The 27,141-nt window shown below is 48.5% G+C and overlaps 1 protein-coding gene across 1 annotated transcript; it reads left to right on the plus strand.

Annotated features, from left to right (window-relative positions):
- The first annotated feature begins 187 nt into the window (after positions 1–187).
- On the plus strand, positions 188–26,138 carry AACS (acetoacetyl-CoA synthetase). Its single transcript, XM_088135289.1, has 18 exons — positions 188–432; positions 3,576–3,679; positions 4,394–4,514; positions 5,254–5,367; positions 8,649–8,746; positions 9,498–9,612; positions 10,751–10,832; positions 12,648–12,795; positions 13,653–13,733; positions 15,076–15,200; positions 15,737–15,801; positions 16,574–16,696; positions 17,578–17,691; positions 18,424–18,549; positions 19,985–20,054; positions 20,778–20,836; positions 22,385–22,587; positions 23,956–26,138. Exons 1-18 carry the CDS (start codon positions 315–317, stop codon positions 24,091–24,093), a joined length of 2,004 nt encoding a protein of 667 aa, XP_087991415.1. The 5' UTR covers positions 188–314; the 3' UTR covers positions 24,094–26,138.
- Positions 26,139–27,141: the final 1,003 nt, after the last annotated feature.

Genomic DNA, 27,141 nt, shown 5'->3' on the forward strand with positions numbered 1-27,141 from the left:
ACGCGTGGATCCCTACCTGTCAATCTACCTGACCCTTCGCCAGCTTTTTTTTTTTTTTTTTTTGCACGCCCCCGTTCACCGCCCCTCCCGCTGGCGACAGGGACCTCGGCTCCGCGCACTCTTTTTCGCTCTGCCTTTGGCGGAAGCTCACGGGCGGCGCGGGGCGGTGAGGCGTCCTAGAAAAGCAGCCGGCAGGAGGCGGAGCTCCGCAGTCCTCCTCGGATTGGCGGGGTGGTCGCGCTGCGAAGCGGAGGGAGGCGGCGGCGGCGGCGGCGCGGGCGGTTGCGGCGGCCGGAGAGAGCCCGACCTCGACGATGTCTGGGGAGCCGGAGATCATGGAGTCGCAACGGATGTGGGAGCCGGACTCCAAGCGCAACAGCAGCATGGACCGGTTCAGGGCGGCGGTCACCGCGGCGTACGGCATCCGCCTGGGTGAGTCCCTGCGGGGAACGGGGGGGAGCCAAGCTCGGTCCGGGGGTCCCTCCCGCGCGGCGCGGTTGCACCCCAGTTTCCCCCCAGGATGCAGAGCCGCCTCCCCTCTTTGGATCCCCGCCACAACGGCCCTGCCAGGTAGGCTGGGCAGGGGCGCGGGGCTGCCCCAGAAGGGCAGCCTGCAAGGCGCGCTGCCGGGGTCGGCAACCCGGCGCCCTCCGCAGACTGTGGCCTGCCGCCCCCATCCTGCTTTCCCTCTGGGCTGATGGCGGGGCGGGGGCTCATTGGGTCTGGGGGCTGCCTGCGCTGGGAAAGTCGGCGCCCTGGCGGTCAAGGGAAGGCAGAGCTGAACTGCCCTAAGAGGTGGGCCTGGTTCTTCTTCTTCTTTTTAAATGCCTATTGGAGGAGGGTTGGGGGGGGGTTACAGTGAATCTCGGTTGCTAAGTGGAGCCTCTGGATGGAGAGGCAGTCTACCTTTCAGCAGCAGATGCCCAAAGCATCTTTTCCCACCAGCATCTAATTGCCCTGCGTGACGTGCCAAGTCGGCTTGCACAATGCACGTCGCCTGGTTCCCAAAGGAACCCCTTGGGCGGTTGGCATAGGGCACTGCACCCCCAACAACCCAGAAGGTTTCAGCTGGTCCAATAACTAGCCTAGCCACCCCCTCCTCCTCCCACTGAAGCTTGCCTAATCTAGCCCGTTGAATGATGGCTTTTAAGGGACCCGGTCCGGCGTGTTGCAGGCGCCCGGCCCTTCTGCATTCCATCCCCGTATTTATCCTTCGTGAGGCCCGCAGCTTCCCACGATGACGGCTTGCTTGTGAGGCAGCCCGGCTGATGCAAGAGCAGAGTCTTGCTGCAGCGACGGGGAAACGGCAGGGGAGCACCCAGACCCACCCTGAAATCATTTGCAAGCCGGCCTGGGTCCCGGAGCGATGGTCTTCGGGTGCCCTCGCCCCCAGAGAAGGATCCTTGGCTCCACCGCGGGGTGGCGCGGCGGAAAAACCCTCTTTTGCCTTGGCACCCGTAGCACCCCCGGACGTGTCTCGGTCTGAACCCCTGTGGGGCTTGTTTCCTCTTCTGGAGAAAAGCTGTTTTTGCAAGGAATTGGGTCCCCAGCCTTCAAGGCTCCTACGGATCGCCACCTGCATTTTGCACTAGGCTTGGAAGTGTCTTTCCACTGCAGTGCAACATGGCTTGTTTTGGCTGCCCCGTTTCTCTTCCCTTGGCCTCGCGCTTCCCGTCGCTGCAGGTTGAAAATCCAGAGGAAAGGCTGAGATTCGAAGGCTGTGTGTGAATGCTGTTGGATGCTCTGATTCCCAAAACAGGGCAGGTTGTGTCGAGGCCCGGTGCCTTTTATTAGCAGCCGAGCACATACGTTGTAAAATGAGCATTTTATAGAAAGTTTTTTCCCCCCCCTTACAAGGGGGGAGAATTTTAGGCCGCCGATTTTCCATCGAGCAAGAAGGGGACACCTGCGCCTCCCTCCAGGTGATGCTGAACTACAACTCCCATGGTGAGAGATGCTGGGACTTGAAGTTCAGCGTTCTAGTCATGGGGGGGACCACAGGTTCCCCCATTTGCGCCCTCGAGCGTCAATGGATGTGCTCAACAACCAGTTGGATCGATGAGAAATAGCATCTTGCTCTGGTGCGTGTATTTAATTTGGGATCCAGAGAAGAGCGACGGTTTCCACTTTATTCTGTGAAAAACAGACGCAGGTGTATTGGGACGGGGAAGGAAAATTAAGCATCGATTTGCTTCTTTCTGAAATTCGAAGAGCTCAGGTTAGCTTTAACAACGTGCAAAAATGTCGGATTGAAGGGGGAGCCCTCCTGGGGGCTTTTCACATTTGCTGTGCTCCTGCCTGGGCTGGCAAGTGTGATCAGGGGGAGGGGTTTGCAAACGGGGTGGGGATGCTGGAAAATAAAACCTGATTAGGAAGTACCCCTGGGTCCAGTTTAAAAGCAGCTTCTCCGCCGGCTTTCATTCCCCAAACAGGTCAGCTATGACGCTGGTGCAAACGGGCCAGCTAACTCTGATGTTCAGAGGCCTGGAAAAACAAATGTGGGTGTGATCAGTCCTGAAGTAACCACAAGCCAAATTTAAGGGTGAGAGATGAGGAGTAGAACTGGGGTGCCCTCTGGCAACTTCACTTTTGTAAATAATCCTTCCCCCCCCCCCCTGTTTTTCTTCTCAATTACGTGCCTCTTCCTTGTTTATTTCCCTAAGGAAATAAAAGGAGAGAGATGACTAGAAGGAATAGTTGTTTGCCCTGCTAATTTCAGAGATCCGGTTTGTTTGCCTGGAGGCTCCACCGGGGCCCAAAATGGAGCGATCGATTGATCGATTCCTAAATGTTGCCCCCAAGAAAAATAGCACTGCAGTGTTTGGCTCCCTCCTTTGAAGCGTTAGCCGAAACCAGGAAATCGTTTGCCTTTCGTCGGCTGTGAATTAAGGTCCTCTTGAGAGAAGGGAGGTGTTTGTGCTGGGCAAACAACCGCGCAACCAATAACTTTATTTTTCACAAGAAGAGGAACAGGTGGCTTTGGTAACCGGCCGAGCCTGAAACTTGTAAAGCCTGCAAAAAGGTGTGATTTGGACAGCTGGGTTGGCTTTGCTCGAGAAGAAGAAGGGAGGCGGTAGAGTCCTGAACTGGTTGAAAGGGCTGTGCCAGTTTGGACAACGGGCCACGTTTTCTGAATCTTCTCTGATATGGAAAAATCCCCCGAAAGGAGAAGAATTGCACATAGGAATTGGGCTAGCTTTCATCTTGCAAGGAGGCTGTTTCGGCCATAGACGTCTCCCCGGTGTAGCGTGAAGGCCGCAAAGATATTTTTGTCCCTATTTTTTGGCGGGGGGCCTGGGAAACCGGGCCCAAACACCCCTCTGATTCCTAAAATCGGGCTTCCCTTGCAACTTCTTGACGTTTCTCATTTTCGCCTTGGCTTTCCCGTTGCGGGGAGCAAGTGAGCTCTGTGGGCTTGTCACAGTGGCTTGCGGTGAAATGGGGTGCGAAAAAGCCCCGAAGGGCAAAATAAGATTACAGAAAAGAAGTCCGTGAGGACCACAGCAGAGAGTTAAACCTGGACGGGGACAGGGTGATTGCGGAGGGCGTAACGGGGTGTTATCTTCTGCCTCCAGCAAACTACGGCGAGTTGTACCAGTGGTCGGTACAACATTACCCGGATTTCTGGGCAGAATTTTGGAAGTTCAGCGGGATGGTCTGTTCTCGCCTTTACGATGAGGTAAGCTGTTTTGGATCTGAGCCTGGGCTATGTGGAGCGGGTGGTGGATCCACATCATGACAGGTCTTCTCCTGCAGGCTTGGTGAGCAGAGGTTGAAGGGGTCATTCTGATCGTCGAAGAGCAGGTCAAGATCTCCACTTGCCCCCTTTTCAGCCTCATCCTAGGAGGGAGGGAAGGGAGAAGTTCTGTGGATCGCCAACGACGTCACCGTGAAGTTGACTTGGGGTCAAGCTCCACTGAACGTGGTGGACGCAGGTTGTGCTCTTGGCAACGGCACGGAAGGGCGTGTTGACTTTCCAGCCTAGCCTGGGGGTTTCCTAGTAGTCTCCCATCCAAATAGGAGCAGGTTCGACCTTAATGAGCCTTTTCCAGAACAGGGGAAGTTGGAAGGCTCCCCAGGGTTGAGGGCAAGGCTAACTTCGACACTTCTTTGTCGTTTTCTTAGCAGCAAGGCAGCGGCGATCGGCCACTGCCTTCTTCCTAAGCGTTTTTTTTAATGTCCCCGTCCAGTTGGGTTTCCTGGTGGTGTCCCATCCGAGTGGTAACCCAGGCTGATCCTGCTTAGTTTTCCAGGAAAAAAAAATGCATCCGTCTAGCTGGACTTAACGGGGTACCCCAGATGGTGAGGTGGGGCAGAGAAAGACCCTCAGGGTCTTAAGCCTTAGGAACTGCCCTACGTTCGCTGTTAAGGACGTTTGGTGTTTCCTCACCAGGTGATCAATCCTTCCAAGAGCATAGTGGATGTTCCTGAGTGGTTTAAAGGCAGCCGTTTAAACTACGCCGAAAACCTTCTGAAGCACGAGGAGAACGATAAAATTGCCCTGTACGCAGCACGTAAGTAGCCAGTGTGAATCTTAGTTGCAACTGGATTATTGCTAAAATAATGAGATATCTTAATAAAGACCTTCCTCCTTCTCCTTAATATTACTTTAGCAAGAGTGTGGAACTCGTTTCCCAGGGTTATCTTCTAAGGAGTCCCACACTGGTCTCTAGGGTGGGATTTCCTTGTGGTCTCCCATCCACGCCTCCTTTTCATCCTGGTCAAGCATTCCTTCGCCCAGTCTGACAGCTCTTTTGTGGCGGGGGGGCAGGAATACTTTCTGTCTCCAAAAGACCTCTCCCAATGGCTGGGACTGTGTGCGCGCCCCTTCTTCCTTTGGTGTGAATGAATGTCTGAATTCACCCTGAAGAACAAACTGAAGCTGGCTCAGGGATTTGAAAATGGTGGGTGAATCCTGGCTTGTTATATCTGATTGTGGCTGCTCTGTGTTCCTGGCTGACAGTAAGGGGGGAAAATCAACCAGAAGTTGGTTGCACAAGGCTGCAATTATTTTGCAAGGCTGACCGGGCTGGTTCAACCATTTGTGGTTCCAAGAAATGGTGGCTTAACAGTGCATGAGATCTTCCAGGCTTGGGCCTGATCCTCCGAACCCACGAGACCCTACTAGATACCCCCAAGATTCATGGAAGCTGCTTTCCTGCACTCTGTGCTCCTGTTAATTTCTTTTTTATTTGTACCTCTTGCTGCAAACCTGCGACCGGAACGTGTCACCTCTCGATCATTTTTCTCCAGGGGAAGGCAAGGAAGAGATTGAGAAAGTGACATTTGAAGAGCTGAGGCACCGGGTGGCTTTCTACGCTGCGGCCATGAGGAAGATGGGGGTGCAAACAGGCGACCGGGTTGTGGGTGAGTCGGCTCTCTTCTTCCAGCTCTGCTTCCTTGAACCAGGATGTGCAGATTTAAGATAGGCAGAGCCTTCTCCTTTTTCCCCCTTTTTTAGCAGAACTAACCCTAAGCCAGAATTTTTCCCTCCTGTGGGAAAAGCAAACTCTCCCTAGCTAAGTCTGGGTGTGAACCAAGAACTCTGGTTTGTTCCTTTCAATCAGGGAAATTGTGGCTTATTCTTAGCTTCTTTGAGCCAGAGTTCCTAAATGCTAGATAATGATGAGCAAACAATGTCTAGATGGGGTTAGCCACCTTCGCTTCCAAGTAGGAGAATTCTGGCTTGCGGTTGCGTAGGGAAGAAAACATCTGGCGCTGGAGAGGTTCTGAGTTTTAATCATTCCCTTTTTGCCCCCGCACTGGACGTAAAGAACTCATATTCTCCCCTGCTTCCTTTTATAACTCAGGGAGCGAAACAAGCCATTTTGTTCCTGCTGGTGGGACATAATGGGGGCCTGGAATCAATGTCAGTTTAACACCAGGTCATTCCGAAATCTGCCAGGAATCCTGTCCTTGTTTCCATCCATCCATTCTTGCCTTAAACCAGCGTTTTCCAAACTTGGCAACTTGAAGATGGGTGGACTTGAACTCCCTGGTGCTGGCAGGGGAATACTGGGCGTTGAAGTCCACCCATCTTCAAGTTGCCAAGTTTGGAAAACACGGCCTTAAACCGGCAACGTCCTGCCCGAAGAAGACTCATAAGTCAAGCCAATATATCCTCCCATTATTTCACTGCAAACATTTAGATAAGGGAGGTTTTTATCTGCTTTATTTACCTTGCGATAAAGCTTGGCGCTTTCCCAAATTTGGGGCAAGAGCAGTGTGTTAATTGCTCTGACTGGAGTCTTGCTTCACCCCACTGATCTGATTGCACCAAAAATTCCCCTTTGCATATTGCTCAACCTGGAGCTGACTTCAGGTTTGTCGGCCGAGAGACTCTTCCAAAAACTCCTGCGGAGTCTGAGAATCTCCAAGCAGGTGTTTAAAGAAGTCCCAGAACTTTTAGGTTTTCTTTCCTTTTTCGTACACCCCAATGGTCTGTTCTGGGAAGGCTGGTCAGTTGAGCCTTAGAGGACAGTCTGTGCAAGGAGAAGAAAGAAGAATCTGAGAAAAATACAGTGGCTCCTATATATATATATATATATATATATATATATATATATATATAAATAAATGGAAGCAGAGAATCCAGCGAGGGTGAAATGAAGTTCTGCAGAAAAGGCCACATGGAACGGGCACGTTAAATATAGATTGTGTGACTTTTCAGCCAAGCGTTGCTGCGTGGGGCAAGAAGACCCTGTGGATCATTTAAACCAAAACTATTCCAATAAATAACAGATTAAAAGTAGGTCCCATTTACCAAAAAAACATCTTGAAATGTGGGAGTCAGACTTTGCTGAATCTTCTGGGTGGAGATGAGGGCCTACAGCTAGGTTACTATATATTTGTAACTTCTGGAAGGGGCTCAGGAATGGATGTTTGGGCTGGAGGTAGGGCTGGAGGTAGAGCTGGAGGCCACTGGTGTCCACCATGGGAGGAGGAGAAGAAGAGCAGGAAGAGATTGGCTGTTACGGCGCTGTCCAGCCCCTCTGGAGTCAAGGAGGACCACCGTCTCTTGCTCAAACCATATGCCTCCACTTGACCTCTTCTACACCCAAAGTCAACATTGGCAGCTCATATCGTCGTGTTGATCTGCCAGCAGAAGATCTCGCCATTTGGTCTCTTGCTCCACTGTTCCCTGTGGGGTAACACGGCAATTGACACCTCTTACATCACTGACCTCTTGGTCATCTTGCATTTTCTCTTTTGAGAAGGTCTTGAGCAATGGGGGTGGGGTGGGGATGCCCTGGAGCTCAACTCCCCAAGGGGCTGCGCGCCAAAAAGATGTTGCAACTTGGGTCTGCCCATGATCCATATTTACACCTGTTCCTCATAGCAATGGGGGTATGTGTGTGTTGGAGGTGTGGCTGGAACAGCTTCAAGGGTGTTCTGAGATGGTTCTGAAGTATGTTAGTAATGGAGTTGTTAGTGTTACTCACTAAATTCAGAGTCACAACCCATGATTAAGAGTTTGATCAGCCTCTTTGTAGGGAAGGTAGATCATTCCCCCCTCCAGAGCGTTAAATGCCAGCCCTTTGCATCTCGAACACGCTTGGAGGCTGATAGACTTCAGGCTAGGCATAGCTACAACTCTCTACTCTTCAGAAACTCACTTCTAATTTGGGAACAAAGTTATTCCAGGGAATCTTCATGCTTGAGATGTCTGCGTATGCCAAAGTCTAGGCCGTTTTCTTCTTCGGCTATTCTCGTCCAAGCTTTTTCAAGGTTTCTGTCATGATTGTGTCTAGGCCCAGAATTCCTGCTCGATTTCAGCTTCAACCCTTGCCGCGGTTTTGTATTGGAGTCTTCTGTGGCTGTGGGGTTTGCTCATGGGTAGAACGCAGCGACCGGACCCCGTGCGTTAAGCCATAACATGGTTTCTCTGGTCTTGGTTGAACAGAATTGCCAAGCTAGTCGTTGCGACTTAGACAATCGATCATGGCCTCGTTGCTAAAGCCAGGCAGGCCGGATCTGAGGACGACCTCTTGGCACGGCCAGGAGGTGAGGTTCATTCTCCGGATTCCCGTCTGGTGTCAAAATGTGCAACGAAGCCTGAAGGACCTGTTTGGGGCTGTGTGTGCGCAACCGTTCCTGTCCTTTGAGTGTTGCTGGTTCTCCCTCGAGGGAGACCTGCGATCTCCCAGTATCTTGAGGGTAGTCCTGGGGAAAGCACCTTCCTCCTTGCCACCAGATGGGTTGGCCAACTTCAAAGCAGAAGGGGAGGACGTGGTGTTTTCCCTCCTGCTTTCTAGACTCAGTTTGGGGGAGTCGGTTGGGCAACATCTCGCTTTGTGCAATTCACCTCCAACCTGTTGTGGGAATTAGCAGGGAGAAGCAACGCTGCAATTTAGGCCCTGTAGGAAGAAGAACATGGTGGATGCTTTTGATGCCTTTTGGTGGTCTGAACTGATGCAACTTTTGCTTTCTTGATAACTTGGTAACTTTCTCCTTCTCTTCCCTCTCTTCCTCTTCCTCCTCCTCCTCCTCCTTCCTGTTCCTCATCTCCTTCCTTCCTTCCTTCCTTCCTTCCTTCCTTCCTTCCTTCCTTCCTTCCTTCCTTCCTTCCTTCCTTCCTTCCTTCCTTCCTTCCTTCCTTCCCTCCCTCCCTCCCTCCCTCCCTCCCTCCCTGTTCCAAATCTTTCTAGGTTACTTGCCCAACAGTGCTCACGCGGTGGAAGCGATGCTCGCAGCTGCCAGCATAGGAGCCATATGGAGTGCAACATCGCCAGATTTTGGCATCAACGTGAGTGACCCCAATCCGGCACCTCACTCCCAAATCCTCCCTCTACATTTGCGCTCTCTCATGAAGGGGGGAGCTCCTTTGAGGAAAGCAATAGATGCTTTTTATTGCATCACCAGAAGAGGGTAGTCGAGCTCCACCATTTTCAGCTGAAGACTCAGCTCGTAGGAGAAATTTGGATCTGGTCCTTGTATTCATGGCTCCTATAAATCCGGAGTTGCGGGGAGGGTCCTCTTCCTGCCTCCGTTTTAATTTAGGGCGTTAGACCTGCACTTGGGATCTCAGCTGAATGGGCTGAGTTTAATTAATTAATTTTAAAATGAATCAATGTGGTGAAATTTGAAACAAGTTGCAGCATGCAAGTAGGTGTGGTTTAACATGGGTTGGCTTCTGCTCAGCTGGAGATGTTTGGTGGGAAGACCCATGGGTCCTTCAGTATCTTCTCCTTGAGCCCTCTGATGGCCCTGCTAGGAAGTTGTGTCCGAGACACGTGGGTCCTCGGTTCCTACTACAGGTCCTGGCTTGTCTGAGTAAACGAAAACTCCTTCGCATCTGGACATGAGGAGGGATTGCATTGGTTCATGAGAAAAGCTGTCTTGGACATCCAAGTCCCAGGTCTGATGTGCACTGAAGGAGCCTGTCGCAGCTACCGTGGTCCACCTGAGCTAGACAGCCTGGGGGAGAGCAAACCCTTTAGTCCACACCTGTTGAATTCTCTGTTAACGCCTGCTCCCTTCTAAACATATGCATGCAGGGTGTCCTGGATAGATTCTCCCAAATTCAACCCAAGCTGATCTTCTCTGTCGAAGCTGTCATTTACAACGGGAAAAGGCACCCTCACCTGGAAAAGCTGCAGAGCGTTGTCAAGGGTAAATCGGCTGCTTTGCGTGGTGGAAAATGATTTCTCTCCCTTACGTTTGAATGGGATGTAAATGGTTTGAATATTTGGCGGGGATGTGTAAATTAGATAAGTCTGTCTCAGTGTTACCTACGGAGTACCCTGTGTGGATTAGGGATCTAGTTAGGGAGTATTAACTACGTTTGTAACAGCAGCAAAGAAGATCAGAAGTCGCTTCTTTAAATCTTTTCTCTTTTCTTGAGCTACGCTGTGGTTCCTTTTTCTTCTATCTTTCTATCCTTTTTTTCTTTTTATATTTCTTTCTCTCTCGTTTATTTTTCTGTAGCTTTTAACTCTGTAAAAACATGTTTTTCAGTAAAAATTATATACAGAAAAGGATAGAGGTATGGGGTTAGGGAAAAGGTTCTTTTCCCAAGCCTTAGTTGAAATTTGGCTCCTGTATATATTCGAAACTGAGTTTTATATTCTGTGTGCGTGAGTTTATAATTTGGTACTCGAACTATATTATGGCGAATCAGGTGCTGTATATAAAACAATTAAATTAGTTCCCCAGAATATTGTTCCCTCCTTAAAAAATGTACATCCACCTATCTTACAACCCAAATGTAGATGTTTCTTCCAAGTGTCACAAAGAGTAATGCCATTTATTTATCTCTGCTTGCGAGACCGTTTCAAGCATGTACAAACTTCTGAAGAACAAGATTCCCACGGCTGCAAATTTTATAACCCCAAAGAGTCTTTGTGATGTACTGACAGAAGGTGTTAACCCTTATTTATCATGAATGTGGGTTGGAGCCGTGCAGAGCCTGTGTGGGCCTGAATGGAGGCGGATAATCTTGTCTTTTGGTGATTGAGTTTGTTAATCTTCCAATAGACTGTATTTTGTTTCGACCAGTGTTTCTCAATCTTGGCAACTTTAAAACCAGTGGACTTCGACTCTCAGAATTCCCCAGCCAGCATGGCTGGCTGGGGAATTCTGGGAGTTGCAGTCCACATATCTTAAAGTTGCCAAGGTTGAGAAATACTGGCTTAGACTGAACTCAATCATGGTTGGCTAGGCTGACCTTCAGCACAAAAAGCTGACTTGAAACGTCAGAGTCAGGTGTCTTCCTTCACGTCGCTCTTTGCATTTTCCCCCTTTTTTTTAGGACTTCCGGATCTCAAAAAGGTAGTCGTCATCCCCTACGTATCCTCAAGAGAATCCATAGATATTTCCAAAATTCCAAACAGGTATACAGCTTTGAGAGGAACCGCCTGCCTCACAGTTCACTTGGGGGAACAGGACTGAGTTGGCGTTTAATTTTTACCTAAAGGGAATGCGGCTTTGGTCCGGTCCTCACAGGCCACCCAGAGCTCTCCTCGGTGGGGACTTGACGTTCACGTCGAGCAGTTCCTCGTTGCTTGGGCATCAAAAAGGGCCACCCCTTTGCAGCTTTCAGAGGACGGTTGGACCCTTCCCTGGGGGCCCAAACCTGTTTTAAACGGAGCCTCTAACCCCCTTAATCCTTCCCCCAGCTGCTTTGGGGGGATCCAGCTGGTGGGTTTCTCTGCCTTTGAAAGAGAGGATAGGTGCGGGGTTTTCAAAAGGGCTCTGACATCTTTCTTTGCTTAGATTTTTTTGGGGGGAGGATGTGAACAGAGGAAACGAACCACGAATAACGTAAACGCGCTATTTAAAGCAAGGAGGAGGCTGTTTTTGGCGCGTTTGCTCTGCCAGCTTAACACGGACTCGTCGGCCGGCTCACGTTCTTGGCAAACACTTTTAATGGGTCAAGCATGCCTGTTGTGCCTCTAATGGCTCCCTTGAGCACAGAGGAGTGGCGACGTTGCATCTGCAAATCCGCCGTGGCTTTGTGACTCATCTTGGATGCTGTCTTCATCCCCCAGCCCTGGCTGCATCGTGACAATCCGGATCTTCTGTCACGCTCCTCCTGCTTATCCCCCGCCCCCGTTTTGAAACTTAACATGCCCAGACATTTTCTGTAGTGAGCCAGCTTCCCTGTGGGCGTTTTTATTACACAGGTCTCACAATCGTACCTACGTTACGCCAAAGCTTGTAATCTCTAAGTGTTTCCTCCCTTCACGATCATTTGCCTTCTTGCACGTTCCTTCTGCTTGGCAGGATTTTCAAGCCTGGGGGCGGCACCTACGTGCTCCTGACTGATCTCCAAAGAGCTACGTGGCTTCAGGCTTTGGATGGGAGACCACTAGAAAGTCTCAGGGTGGTGGGCTGGACTGGGAAATTGAAACAAGTCCCCAAAGCATTGGCAAAGCTCTTCTGCCTTGCTGTCAAGACAATGCCGTTCCTTTGAGGGAGATGATTGATTGATTGATTGACGATGTGCCCTCAAGTTGGTGTCGACTCTTAGCGACCACATAGATGGATTTGCTCCAGGGGATCTGTCCCCAGCCTGGTACTTCAGCTCTTCCAATGGTGCCCCCATTGCCACTGTAACTGAGTCCATCCCCCTTGCTGCTGGTCAGCCTTTTCTTCTCTTTCTTTCCACCTTTCCCACCATTGCAGACCTCTCCAAAGAGCTGGGTCTTCACCTCATGGGTCCAAATGAGGATAACTGGAGGGGGATGAAAGCGTTTCCTTTATTTTCAACTCGGTTCCCAAATGCCATGAAAGGGCTCTTTCCAAAATAAAGGGAAGAGGGATTTAAAGGAAGTGAATTCATCCATAAGGTCTGGTCTGTGTTGATGGAATGGGAAGAAGGAATAACCTTGAGGGACAGGAGGAAGAGCCGCAACGAAGACAAGGGTCAGATAAGAGAAATCTGAGTCTGGCGCAGAAATGTAACCCGAGAAAGCGTCTCAGGCAAGACCCTCCCTAGTTCTCATGAAGATATAGGGAGGGACGGGGGAGGCATATTCGGACTTGCAAAGTTCTGTTCCTGTAACCTTATAATAAAGATATTGGCTTGGGTGTCTTTGGTTTCTAAATTTGGTCCCCCTTGGAGGGCTGACAGTTGCATAAAGAAAAGTTAGCAGTGTGCTTACAGGAGTTCTGATTTTACTCTTTTTCTTCCTTTTTTTGCTCAGTGTCTTTCTGGAAGATTTCCTCGCAGTGGGGAAGGGAGACCAAGCCCCCCAGCTGGAGTTCGAACAGCTCCCCTTCAGTCACCCCCTCTTTATCATGTACTCGTCAGGCACAACAGGAGCCCCTAAATGTATGGTCCACTCAGCGGGGGTGAGTCTTCGTTCTTCTGGAGTTTATGCTTAAACCATTTGAGAGCCATAACAAGAAGTCGTGTGTGTGTGTGTGTAAGAGAGAGAAACTTTGGCTAATCCAGCATGCAAGTTAAATCTAAATTTAATTTTTGGATTTTGTTTACATGTTGCAATGGATCCAACCCCCTTTCCCCCAGAATAAGGCAGCAGGAGCCGGAGGGAACAAGAACATGTTATTTAGCAGTTGTGGAATTGCAGCCCTCGATGCGTTTTACATTGAAGGTCCCTTGCAAGTAGAGAGATGGGCCCTAAGGGGATGGTCTAGAATGAGACCGCTTGGCGTGCTAGCTTTCTACCTGCAGCTTCCAGGAAGCTCCTCTCCTTGCTGTTTCATTGAAAGAACCACTCTGCAGAACTTCCGTTCGGGGGGAGCGCTTGTCGAATTAAATCGGCCAGGCCGTTGGGAAATTGACGAAAGCGGCTTCGAGTAGACGCAGAGCACCCGGGGGACTTTTGCACGTGCTTTTGTCGAGCCAGGGGTCCGCATCAGGGCTGTGAATGGATGCTCTGAAGCCAATCAGTGGTTTGCCCTGGACCGCATGCTCGAGCGGATCGACTTGATTCGTCTGTTTCTTCACCCGCGTTCGTACGCGAACCATCTCATGGCTGTTTGCCGGATTGGACCGAACGCTCCTCGGGTGGGCTGCGAGAAAGCGAACGCTCCAGAATCGTTGGGAACTAGTTTGTGCCCAGGTTGCTTGGACCCTGGTCTCTGTTTCGGGTGGGCAGGGCTGAGTTTAGCTTTTTAATACCATTGAAACTTTTCTGCAAGAGACATTCTCCTCTCTAATTTTTTAACTTCTTTTGCCTCTCCAGGGCACTTTGATTCAGCACCTGAAGGAGCACATCCTTCACGGGAACATGAGCAGTAATGACACCATCATCTACTACACCACGGCAAGGGACTTTTTTTTTTCTTTTTTAAATACAAGGAACAAATATTAAGTCGGGGAAAGGCTTCAAACAGGGCACCCTTTGGAGTTGCCTGGATGCCCCAGCTGTGCACGTCTCTGGCTTAAAGAGAAACCTGCGTTGCTCTCCAAGGGGACTAGATTAGATCAGCGCTAGATTAACATAGATTAAAAACCATTTCTCTACCTACTCGTGGATAAGCCCATCCGCGGATAAGCCGACCCTTGAAATTTTCGTATGTTTAAATTTTCGCAATTGGCTTATCTGCGGGTGGTGCATTTTTCACGGGCTTCTGGTTAAAAATTTGAGGGTCTGCTTATCCGTGGACGGGCTTAAAAGCAAGTATATACGGGTACTTTTTAAAAGTATTACCATATATACTTGCAGATCAGCTGATCCCAATTTTTTAGGGTGTATTTTGGCACCTAAAATTCTCAGCTGATGCACAAGCTTTTTGGAGCTTCCATTAACAGAGTGGAGTGGGCTTAAATTTGCCGACTACCTCCCTGGAATAAAAATGCTGATGTTATCTCTGTCTCTAGATAAAACAACACCAAAAGTGTGTGTGTGTGTGTGTAACTAAATAAAAAATACGGCTATTGCTCTGTTTTAATGAAATAGTCGTCTATTAATCCTCCAAGGTGTTTAGCTCCCAGCTTGATAAGAGCTATGATTAAGTTTGCATGAGAGTAAACTCCGGCAAAAATGGACTTTCCTTGCTTATTTTAAAAGGTGTATTTTAGCAAGCGATGGGGGAAGTATTTTAAACACCTCTTAAAATAGAACGTGCTACTTGTAGCTTGGATAAGTACGTGAATTATATGCTTTCTCTCTCTCTCGTCGTTCCCCCCCCCCCCCATATATTGGGACGTCTGGTGTTCAACTCACTAGGACTCCTCTGAGTTTATTAAAATCCATTCTTTTAATCGTAAATTCAACGGGCGCTTTGCAGGGGTGCAGAAGGGCGTGTTTGTCTTCAGGGACGTGCTGTCGCCTCCTAGAAATTATTTGGGCTGGTTGGTGTGTTTCCAGAAGGGCGTTGTTTGGACTCTGCTCCAACCCTCTTTTCCAGATGGTATCTGGAACGCTCAGACAGCCGGTTCTTCTGCCTGGGGGGAGTTGGGGGTGGGAGGGGGCCCTGCTTTGCATGCGACTTGGGAATTTGCACCAGGCTTGGCACATGACCCGTTGGCTGGCAGTGTGTCCCTTTGCTTGGGGCGCCTTGGAGAAGGGCAAATGGGTCTTTGCAGGTCTAGAAGCCGATGAAAGCGGCCGCTGCCTGATCTACAGAAGATGGGGGAGGTTAATTTCTGTCTTTTTACCCTAGACCGGCTGGATGATGTGGAACTGGCTGGTGTCTGCTCTCGCGGTGGGGGCGTCGGTGGTCCTGTACGACGGCTCGCCCCTCGTTCCCTCTCCCAACGTCTTGTGGGACTTGGTGGATCGCTTGGGGTACGTAAACCATCAGCCCTGACTGGCAAGCCATCTGTAGTATCTCCAGATGGACCCTGGTGTGTTTTCAAAGGCTTTGGCCTCTCAAGGTGTTGATAAACAAGGTTGACGAGCTTTCAGAAGAAGAAAAGGAAACCCCCCAGATCAGTGTTTCTCAGCCTTGGGAACTTCAAGAGGTGTGGACTTCAACTCCCAGAATTCCCCAGCCACACCTCTTGAAGTTCCCAAGGTTGGGAAATACTGCCCTAGATAATTTTTTTGGGTGGGATCTCTTGCTTAGCTGAATTTGCAGTTTTAGAGAAGTAGACTTAGAATTGCTTTTTGATTAGTCTTCCCTAATTTGTTGCTTTTTGATGGGGGTGAACAATCTTCCCTAATGTGCTGCAAATGGGGCCCTCCAGTTTTTCTACATGGAGGTCACGTTCCCCTTTGCACATCCTTCACTTTCAGTAGAAATTAATTCCCTGAGATCACTTGAAAAGTTCATGGCTGAGGTTACTGATGTATAAACAAGACTTTTTCTTCTCTGGCCACAGAATTACCATCCTCGGGACCGGCGCCAAGTGGTTGGCAGTGCTGGAAGAGAAAAACCTGAAACCGTGTAAGTATCAAAGCAACCGGCTGGGTTTTTGCATCACCCTAAACTCTGGTTTGTTCAACCGTGGTTCGGCTTAGCTCACGCATGGCCCCAAGCCGTACAGGAACCCGCCGTGTTGTGGCTGAAAGTTGGGTGATTGAACCCAGTTGCCCTTCTCTTGTTCCCTTTTGATTTTGGAGCCTAGCCCCCTCCTGCCCACCGCTCGTTCCATCCCATAATGTTTCTAAAGAGCGGCCACCTTATCGCAAGCCGGGCAGCGATGCCTCTCAGGACCTCCTTAGCAGAATGAAAGGAAAATCAATTGGTAAGTGGCAGGATTCTGAGGAACTCACTTAAACATGAGCTCCGGCATTGAAACGGTTGCTTGAAGCTTGAAGTGGGTTTTCTTGACCTCGGTGGAAACGGTCGCAGGGCTGTTGCAACCATCTTGTAAGCCCTTGGTTGAAACGCTCGTGCAGCGGTTGGAGGCGTTTTGAGTCAAGTGGGAACAACCCGAGCGGCTTTGGAGACGTTTGGAGCATGGAACGTTCTGCGCCCCCTTAGTCTGCGGCCCCGAGTTTAGAATTTCCCAACGGCTGCTGATTCTCCTTCTCTTCGTTCAGTCTGGAGTCCATCAAAAGCGTTTGACTTCAACGCTTGGAAGTCCCGGCTCCGATTAGGGCAGATCAACAACTGGAAATGGGGGAGAGAGAGTGCAGCTGCCCGAACGTCACAACACTGCTGAAACAGAGGGAGGGTGGAGATGGATTTACGTCTCGGGTGTTTTCTTCTCAAGGTGAAACCCACAACCTTCAGACTCTCCAAGCCATCCTGTCAACTGGGTCACCCCTCAAGCCGCAAAGTTACGAGTACGTCTACCAGCACATCAAGAGCAACGTTCTCCTGGGCTCCATTTCAGGTACCAAAAAGTTGCATTTTGAGACTTGGCTTAGATTGTGCAGGGGCCAGTGAGAAGGACGAGGCACATCGCTGATCCCCACACCATCTTGCCTGCTTTTTTTAACCTAAATTATCTCAGTCGTTTTTTTGGTTGGTTGGTTGACTAGATTTATACCCGGCCACTCATTTTTCCTCACAAACGTACGAGGTAGGTTGGGCTGGGAGTGAGTGACCGGCTCAAAGATGCTTTTGGTTTCTCCAGTGCCAATACAACATAAATCCGGCAATGGTTAGTGGATGCTTCGCTCTTTGTGCAAACGTAGGTGGCTTGGGTAATTCATTAATCCATGGTTCAACTCATGGGCAGCGTGTTATGGAAATTCAGGTTACTGGAGTCCTTTCCAATGCTGAGTGACTGTGACTGGCCCAAGGTCAGGATCCTAGGGGGTCCAGGAGCTAGGGGGGGATCCAGGGTCTCACCCTGCCCAGGATCGAGCACCTTCCCCATTAAACCATGCTGGCTGTTTGGCTGAGAGAGAGAGGAGGTGGCCCAAAGTCACTAAGTGAACCTCCATGATTGAAGATCAGCGAGAATCTGGATGTCTCCACTGCACCCACACTGGCTGTTACCAGGCTCTTGCTGGACACTGAAACCACCTTAGGCCTAATGAAGTATTGAGGTTTTTAATCAGCATTAGCTCCCCAAGAGATGTTCTTGACCTGGGTACTGGACATGCCACTACAGGCAAGGTATGAGAGCTAGCTATGACTTATGGACAGCCCAGGATCATCGACACAGACTTTTCTAGACGTTCCCTCATGATTTGCACATGGAGCTTAGGAATCGTGACCCTTTGGTGAGCTGTCCTGAGGAGACACTCTTTCTCTCTCTCATTGTAGGAGGCACCGATATAGTTTCCTGTTTCATGGGTCATAACGTGACCATTCCGGTTTACAAAGGCGAGATCCAGGCACGGAATCTTGGAATGGCAGTGGAGGCATGGAATGAGCAAGGTAGGTGTGTTCGATCCACCTTACCCTCCTGGACTTTGCCACGATGGTTTGTTGCAAATCAGAGCAGTGGAAGTAGAACACATGGTTAGGAACATCTGAGGATCATTACTCAAATTAGGAATCACTCTGTCCTCTCCCGTCAAGATGGAGAAGGTTTGATGGCCATAGGAGCTGAACCGGTTTGATGGCCATCTTCTCACGGTCCTTCCTCTCCCAAATTCCAGCTCTACCCTTTGCAATTCCCACATGATTCCTTTTAGGTGGTTAAATTTTCTCAGTAAAACACAGTAAACTAAACCGCCCTGCTGCCTTCGATGTTTCACTACGCGAGCCATTGGCCCTGACTTGTAGCTGTTGGGTATTGGAGTCCATCAGGGCAATATTTCAGCTGCAGAATCGGGGACCATATCTGCTTCCTTGATTCTTGGGAGATTCCCCCTTGGAACAGGGAAAGAAAGTGGGAACTCTTGCATTGTCTCTCTTTACGTTGCTTTTTAAAAAATGGCGTGCCTCTTGAAGAGAACCACTAGATCGCCTAAATAAGTAGATCTGATGGGTGAGGAGCAGGAATCCATGGGAAGAAAGTAGTTTTCCGGCTTTAATTTTGTGAACCTCTGCTGTTGTTGGGAGAGAAACGGAAGTATTCCTCAGCAGTCCTTGCGCTAAACGCAACGTAAACAGTTATGGATCGTTAGGCTGGGGAAATAACCTTTTATTTGATTCTTCAACCAGGCAAGCCTGTTTGGGGAGAAAGCGGGGAGCTGGTTTGCACCAAGCCTCTACCCTGTCAGCCGACCCATTTTTGGAACGATGAGAATGGAAGCAAATACCGGAAGGCGTATTTTTCCAGATTTCCAGGTTTGTAGCGAGAGATGCATGCCTTTCGGGCTGAGGGGTGTGTGTGTGTGTGTGTGTTTATGTCTGTTTGCTTTCTGGCCTCGCTAGTGCTTTATGGATAAACTAATATTTGGACACACTCACTGAGAATTGCTGTGCGGATCAATATTTGCCTGGAGAATTGCCAATTTGATAGGACCGACATCCAGATCCTTTTCTCTGTTTGACTTTCTGAGTTTGTTTCACTCTGCCGGCGAAAGAGGAGGACGTTTGACCTTTCCTTCTTGAACTGCACCTTGCTGGCTTCTGAAGTGAGCTGGCCTCCCAACCGGTTTCATTTTCCAAAGCAGAAAAGAGAAGGAGGGAGCCCCCAAGGCTGGCATTGTGCTCGAGTTTGCAAACATCTGGGGGGGGGAGGCTTTTCCTCGCGATCTCATCCGCACGGCCGTCCCTTTTAGTCTGTCCCAATGCACGAAACCAGAGCATATCCTTCTTCGAAAGGTGGCAAGACCCTGACGTGGGCGGTGGTTAAAAAATGAGTTTTTCACAACTCTCTCGCAGCATCGTCAAGATTGTATATGTGCTCCTGCTAGGAGGAAGTGACAAACTCTTTCTGCCCAAAGACCAGCAAAGTATATATGTAAAGTTTTCCCAGGGATGGATCAAGTGGATTACGATCTTTAAAAGTGTGCCCAAGAAGCAATGGCCCCAGATTTCTTTCTTTCTTTTCTTTATCCAATGTATATGGCCACCCATCTCACAAGAAGTGACTCTGGGCGGCGAACTGCAAGAAAATATAGAACAATAAACATGTCCAACACTGGCAAATTAAAAAAATAATAATAAGCTGAGATCTGCAAGGGAGCCACCTCAAGATTTATTTTGGGGCAAGGAGCTTTTTTGTTTTGGGTATAATGCTAGACATGGCCAATCCTGGGACTTAATTATCTTCCGATGTCAACCCTGGAGTTTCAGCTGCAATTTTGTCACGGGCAGAGCCAGTCCCCCCAAAGATACCTCCATTCAACCAACATTGCTACGTCCTGCAGAAAAGCTCAGATTTCTGAGGGTTGGGGTCAAGGGGCCAAACGTTCCCCCCCCCCGCATAAACTGGAGCGTGTTTATTAAGGATTAGACACCTACCATTCCAACTTTTAAGCTAGGAACTTTCTGGCTGCTGGCTTCCCTTATTTCTCCCAACATTTGGGAGATGTTCTCCTCCATGATGTTGAATTGCAGTGGTTGATGATGAGAAAGGCAGATGATTCAAAGCCTGGTTTAACCACATGCCAACTTGTTTTACTTTTTCCTGAACGGACTGACAAGTGTTCAGCTTGTCGGTCCATTTCCTAAACCACCTTGTTTGTAGGAACGATCCAACCAGTTGGTGGATCTCAGGTAAGTGGGATCTCCGTTTGGAGACGTGGCTGACCTCCTTGTGGGTTTTTCCGGACAGGTGTTTGGGCCCACGGAGACTACTGCAAAATTAACCCGCAGACGGGAGGTATCGTCATGCTGGGCCGCAGGTGAGCTTTTCACCAGAGCTAACTCACTAACTAACTGACTCAACCCGTTTGGAAAATGTCTTCCTGTGTCTCCGTTGGCGGAGGACGGGTTGAGGGAAGGCTGGAGTACCGGAGATCAGTTGTAGAGCAGAGGCAGAATTCCTTCTTTGCCTGCAGAAGATTCCAAGTCCATTTAAAAAAAATTATTATTATTTGTTTATTTATTTATACATCGCATTTCTGTAGCTGCCCATCGCACAAAGCAATTCTGGGCGGCGTACAACGATTAAAATAAAATAAGTAAATAAAAATGTTGGGTAGGGCTGGGGGAAAAAAATTAATTTGCAAGCCGGGGGGGGGCGGCTAGTAAAAGGCAGGTCCTTCTGTTTCTTGGATTTGCTTTCCATTTTCCCGATGAAACTTCGATAGGATTCTTATTCCCCCTCCCTCTCCACCGTTTCCAGTTCACCCGCCTGTAATATCCAGAGAAAGTTCCAGTGCGCTCTGCAAAACTAGGAGCTTCTTATTAAAAGCTGGATAAACCCTGGGACTAATGGCGGTGCCTCTGAATAAAACAACCATTTCTTGTAAGGCGATCAAGCGCTGGCTTAAGGATCGGGGGCTTTTGGGGGCCTCTTTAACCCAGCAGGCTTCGCGCACAGCCAGATGAATTGCATCCGCCTGGCCGCTTCGTGAAACCTTGGGGATCCCTTAACGGTTCTTTTCCGCTCGTCCCTTTTCCAGCGACGGCACGCTGAATCCAAGCGGGGTGAGGTTTGGCAGTTCGGAGATCTATAACATCGGTGAGTGAGTGACGTTTGATTTCAGCCTCCGTCAGCCCTTCGAGGTCAGGAAACGGGGTGATGGGAACGTGGCTTTACAGCGGCAGGAGACGATAACAGAATCGTGGAAGCCTGTCCTTGTTTCCCGCTGCCCCCTGTTATAACCCACGGAATCAAGAGGGGGTTCTTTTGAATTCCTTTCTCACCTTTTCCACTTTCCTGGGTCTGAATTGGTCGCTTTTCCCCTCCGAACGGTTCATCTATTCCTTTGCCAAGGTTCTCTTCCAGTTATTTGCCCCAGGGAAAGCCAGGGCAGGATACAAATCTTAATCACGGGTCAGATAAAATAAGGGCGCCTTCCCTGTGTGCAGATGAGAGTTTTAGGACCAGGCTGGGAGGGCTGTGAGGATGGCACCGTTCCAAAGGCTTGCATTTAAGGTTCGGGCTGAAATGAACTTTTTCGCTGGGCCTCATCCCAGTCGGGCTGTGGGCATGAACTTAACGGCCCTTACAGACACTGGCCCGGCTGCAACCGTGCCGGCCATCTCCAGCCCTCCTTGTCCGAATGGCGCATTTGCGCTGGTCCGTCCTGCGTTTCCACCGGGCCCGCTGATCAACTGGTGTCAGCGTCCCCTAAGTGGTGCTGAGGTGCCCCCAAGGAACAGCCAGCCCCACAGGACCCCTGCCCTGGGCACATCATCCTTTCGCTGCTGAGGCTTGCTGCCATAACTCTTGGGGGTGCACAGAGAGGTGGTCAGCGTGCTCTGCAAAGGGCTAGGATGGGTTGTGGCTGAGTTCTTTCCTCTGTGGGAGCAACTTTAAAGGCCTTCTTTTTCACTCTTCTGGATCTTTTTCTCTCCCCTTTTTATTTTTCGGAAGCAACCTCTTGTCTTCTCTTTCCCCATCCCTGCCCCCCTGCAAGAGGGCTGGGGGAGAGAAGGAGGTTGAGATATACCACATTGGTTTTGATTTCCTTGAGAAGCAAGCTTCCGTGAAGGGCATCATTCGGATCAGAAGAGATTTGATCTTTATTGGGTTTTTTTTTTTTTTTTTTGCTCAGTCCTGCATACCTTCTCGAAATATTTCATCATTCCTCCAAGGAAAATAATCCTCCTTTTTTCCTCCCCATTCTACTTTTTAAAAATCCTCTTAAGAACCCTGTCAGGTGCCTTATTTAGCTTTGTGGCTGGGAGAGGATTTGGTTTGGCATTAAGCTAGCTCTCCAAACCACTGTTTCAAGATTCTTATCCAGGATGGCCAAGTGTTGGGGTGCTGGGTGTGTGCAGTGCCTAGAATTTTGAGGAACAGCAGATTGGAGAAGGTAATTCATTATACACCATGAGATGGGCTTCCTCAGCTCCAATGGGCAGTGATGGTGGTGTGCGGTTCTTCGAATTCTGGAGAAGACCATATTGGAGAAGACCGTTCATGATACACTACAAGATGGGCTTCCTCAACTTCAGTGTGCAGTGAATGGGCTTCTCCAACGATGGATCAAAAGATGTTAGAATGATCTGCTGGGGTTTCTGGGTTCAGGATGCTTCACCTACCACCTCATTTCTCCTTCAGTGGAAGCTTTCGAGGAGGTTTCAGACAGCCTCTGCATTCCACAGTACAACACACACGGTGAGGAGAGGGTGGTCCTTTTCTTGAAGATGACCACCAACCACGAATTCAGCCCAGACTTGGTGAAGCGAATCAGGGACGCAATTCGGGTGGCCCTTTCGGCTCGACACGTGCCTGGTCTTATTCTGGAAACAGAAGGCATTCCGGTAGGTTCTTAATTTCTTACTTTTTCTTCTCCCCGCTCTCCAAAAAAAAAAAAAAAAAAACCACCTTGGAATAATAATTAAGAAGCCGGTATCTCTAGCGCTCACACATGACTAGCCAGTTTTTTTTTTTTCTTTTTTTGCAAATTTGGATTGGAGATCTATAAATAGTTTATCCGTGTTGCTTAGCAACATACACGCATGCCTATCTTGTTCAATAAAGCCTCACTTTTTCTTCTGGTAAGGAAAGAGTAGCAAATCCCTAATAAAAACAACGGTACTGATTTTATAAGTCCTCATCCATGAGGCGCTTGAATCGTTCTTCACCGTGCCCAATAAAAAGAATGTTGGGGTGATGAATTTTGGCTTTTGGGTCTATCTGAACATGGCCTCCTTTCTGGTGGGTTCTGTTCACAGAATCTAAAGAGGAAAAATGCGCCAAACGTCCTTGAACACGATAAGAAAAAGCCAAGTCTTCTAACTGAAACTTGGGGGCTCCTTCTCAAGTTGGTCAGTGGTGGTAGGTGCCTCCTAGAAGCCCCAAGGATGTCACATGAGTCACGACGTCCATTGCATCGTTGCTCTATGCTGTCCCGACCCTTGTGACGTCTCTTGTACCCCATATTGGTGTGTGTTTAGAAGTGGGAGAAGGAAGTCTCAAACCCTCTCCCTTTCTGGAAGACTCTCCACATAGGAAAATTGGTGGAAATAGTCCTGGGGCCAGGGGGGAGAGAAAAACCGTCTGCTCAGGGTGGTTTGAGGAGGACAGGTGAAATGGCCGGAGAAACGATTCTGGCCGGAGAAGAACCGAAGGGCATTTGGCCTCAACTGGAAGGGGTTCTTATGTCCTCACCGGTCTCTTCTCAAGTCAGGGTGTGTTTCTTTTAGAAGTGCTCCTTCCTGTGACAAAGGTAGCTGACTCTTAATCGTACAATTTCCCCACAATTCTGAGTGCTGCGTAGTGACCTTCCTCCACAGCTGGAAAAGTGATGGGGAAAGGGGTGGTTAGACCCCAGTCTTCTCCTCTTCCTTATTCCCAAGGTCATTTCCAGAAGCTCAGCTAAGCCACCTCAAAGACTCGAGGCATCGGATATTTAGCGTTTAGATCAGTGTTTTCCAAGCATGGCAACTTGAAGATGTTTGGACTTCAACTCCCAGAATTCCCCAGCCGGCTGGGGAATTCTGGGAGTTGAAGTCCAAACATCTTCAAGTTGCCACGCTTGAGAAACACTGGTTCAGATCATTAACTTGTTCAAGCTACAGGGGAGTTCTGCATTAAAATCAGATTGCATTTGAGATGAACATGGAATCCAGCTGTACAATCTTCTAATTGTCTGCTTTGCTTTCTCCAACTTTTCCTCCGTTTCTCAGTACACCATAAATGGGAAGAAGGTTGAAGTAGCCGTCAAACAGATCATAGCTGGAAAAGAAGTGGCTCAGCGGGGCATCTTTTCTAACCCAGAGACGCTGGATCTCTACCGTAATATCCCGGAGCTCCAGAATTTTTGAAGGAACTTGCCTTTTCCCATCTCTTGGTGTGAGTGTGTATGTGTGTGTGTGTGTGTGTCAGGTTATATCTGGTGTACATAATATGTATATGGATGCTCTATGTAAAAGAAATTGACTTGAGTGACCCTCTTTCCAGATGGGGGAAGGAGACAGAAGGGCTAAATCCGCCATATGGATTTTGGAATATTGATCTTTTCTTCCAGCTCAGAAAAGTGTGAATCAGCACCCTTCCCCTGGGCGGAAACTTTCATGACATAGGTGCTAAAGAATGGGTTCCTGGTTTAAATGTTATTGTTGAAAAGCAAGGGATGAGGCCCAGGGCCACACAACGCCAGGTTGAATCCTGCCTGGCTGAGATTGTGGGTTTGAAATGGTGTGCTGATGATTCTGGACAACCTTGGCAGATGTTTCTCAGCGGGTAGGTTAAGGAGCAACCTCTGGAAGAGCCATTTATCTGTTGCAGCCACTTCCTTGGAGTGGATCGTTGCAGAAAGCATTAAGAGTGTCTTCTCAGTTGATGCAGAGGGTTGGTAGGAAGCAACAGATTCAGCCATCATTTTGGAAAAAGAGGCTTCTTTTAGATGACATCCCCTGAACCCTTAGCACTGCGTGGCCAACCGTACCCCCTGAGAAACGTTTGCTCGTGCAAGGGAATGCAAGGGAACGTTCCCAGAATGTTTTGCTTTCCTTTTTTCTTTAAAAAGGAGAGAAAGAGAGAAATGCACTTTTAAGTTTATTTAACTTTTTTTTTTTTTAAGAAATCTTCCCTTTTTAGAACCACCTGCGTTTTCAGGTCGCTGTTCTAAATAGTACTTGAGTTTTACGGCGAGATGCAAAGATGTTTGGTGGTTACGGGGCGATGCTGGGCTGGTGTCCTGTCCCCGGGACCATCTAGTTGACGGTCATATCAGTTCCGTGGGACTTGGGCCCATGGAATGTTTTTTAATCCGATCCAGTGGCGCCATGCGCGCAGCTTGGTTTTGGTGGAGGGGGAAGGACAAGAAGCCGAGTCTGGTCCCCCCTCCACCCAAGTGTACAATTGAAAGCAAAACTATCTAGAATTTTTAAAACTTGAGGAAGCCTGTTCCAGCTTGAGGTCCACCTTCCACCCAGCTAAACAGGGCCTGGACGTTCACAGCGCGATCTTGGGTCTTCCACAGGGTTGTGATCAGCGCCTCGTTTCTAGAGTCATATCTCTCACTGGACAAGGTCTAAGAGCCCAGCATCTTTGATTCTAATCGGAAGATACTTAACAGCCAAGGATTCTTCAAACCGTTTTCTTCATGTTGCCAGGAGTACCGAGGGCATTGAGAAAGCAAGGCATTGCGTGCTTGCAAAGTCCCATGTGCCCATACGACAACTTGCGCACGAATGCCCGGGAGAATTCCAGCAGAACCTTTGCCCTTTTAAGTCAGGGATGAAGGTGCTTAGGATATTTCGGGTGCAGTTAGATTGCAGAACCCATCACCCACATCTGGCTGATAGGAGTTGGAGTCCAGCAACTCCTGGATGGGGGTTGCCTGTCCTTTCTCGCCCAAGCGTGAGAGAGGAAATGTGCGAACCCTTTGCTTAAATGTGGGTGTAAACAGCAGAAATGAACAACTGCAGGGAGAATGCTGTGAAGTTAACTCTGCTAGATCTGAATCTGATTGGAAACCCCATGTGCTTTGAGGCTTGTGGCTAATATGTATAACTTTTTATTCCTATTTTGTTTTTTAAAAATGATTTATTTTTTTTTAGGGCATCAAAGAATGTGGTTGGGGTGCTTTAGAGCTTCCTTGGTTTATAAACATTTTTTCTCCCCCTAATAAACTGTTACAAACGTTTGGAAACATGGCAGTTTATGACGTGCTTCTCATAAAAGGAAGGTCCGGGTGTAAGAACAACGCAGATGGGGAAAACAAAAAGCTAATTCTTTCAGCTGCTTTGAATGAATGGTGGGTAAATTCTGTTTCTGGAGTTTTTCCTTTTTTTTTTTTTTTTAAATCAGGACGCTGAGTGAGCTCTGTGATATTTTACTGGATTTAAACTTAATAAAACACTAAATTCTCATCTTTTGGGTTCTGAATTGATACATGAACTCTATATTTAGTCCAAGATCGTGGAAGTTGAAAACTCACACAAAAAACTTATTTTTCTGTATATTTTTATGAATCCTATGGATTTAGTGGCATTGTACATTTTTAGTTGCACTTGGCCAACGGCTATTGATAATGTGCCATCAAGTTGGTGTCGACTCTTAGCAACCATATAGACAGTTTTCTCTATGATGATCTGTCCCCAACCGGGCCATTTAGGTCTTCTAACTGCCACTGTTACCGCTGGTTGTCCTCATCTTTTCTTTCCTCCCACCTTTCCCAGCATTAGAGACTTCTCCAGAGAATGGCTATTATAGCATTCAAAAAAACTAGTAGGGAATATATTTTTGAAATGCGCCCCTTGAGAAAACATAATTTCCAAAAGCCTGAATAACAGCATAAAAATAAACCCACAGCTCCATGTGATTAAAACGTTACGGCAATTAACTGAAGTGTGGAATAATCTTAAGATTAAAGTAAGATTAGAGTCTTCAAATTGTGAAGAGAAGTTCTGTGGATCTCTATCAGAGAGTAGACAACTTGGGTTTGCTGGACGAGAACTTGGAGTTATGGAGGCTAGAGGAGTACAAGAAAACCAGAACATTTTTTTGGAATTTATACCATATATTCTTTAGAAGCAGACTGGCTAGATTAGAGATTTGAGAATGTTGAACCAGTTACCATTATGGGGTTCCAGAGTTCTACCTGAATGTGACTGGGGTACAGAATTTATAAGAAAGATGGCAAAGAGTGTAGAAGAACTTCCAGCACTGTATTTCCAGGTAAACCAATTTCAATGATGGCCAATCTCTCAAGAAATAATGAGTATGAGATCCTTGAAATGAAAGCAGAAGTCCATGTGAATGTTTTAATGGAGACAGATTATTAAATTGTGACCAATCTGGTCAAAGAAAGAACTCTGACAGTTTTAGGAAGTGTGTTTCTCTCTTTTTCCCCCTGAAATCAGGAC

Source organism: Python bivittatus, unplaced genomic scaffold, assembly GCF_059951505.1.
Source record: "Python bivittatus isolate LINGU-HERP-01145 unplaced genomic scaffold, Pbiv_v1 ctg000100_np1212, whole genome shotgun sequence".
Lineage (NCBI taxonomy): Eukaryota > Metazoa > Chordata > Lepidosauria > Squamata > Pythonidae > Python > Python bivittatus.

Coding starts and splice junctions, on each gene's coding strand:
- AACS (XM_088135289.1), top strand. CDS start 315: ATGTCTGGGGAGCCGGAGATCATGGAGTCGCAACGGATGTGGGAGCCG. Junction 13,734..15,075: donor CCATCATCTACTACACCACG/GCAAGGGACTTT, acceptor TTTTTACCCTAG/ACCGGCTGGATGATGTGGAA. Junction 15,802..16,573: donor AGAGAAAAACCTGAAACCGT/GTAAGTATCAAA, acceptor TTTCTTCTCAAG/GTGAAACCCACAACCTTCAG.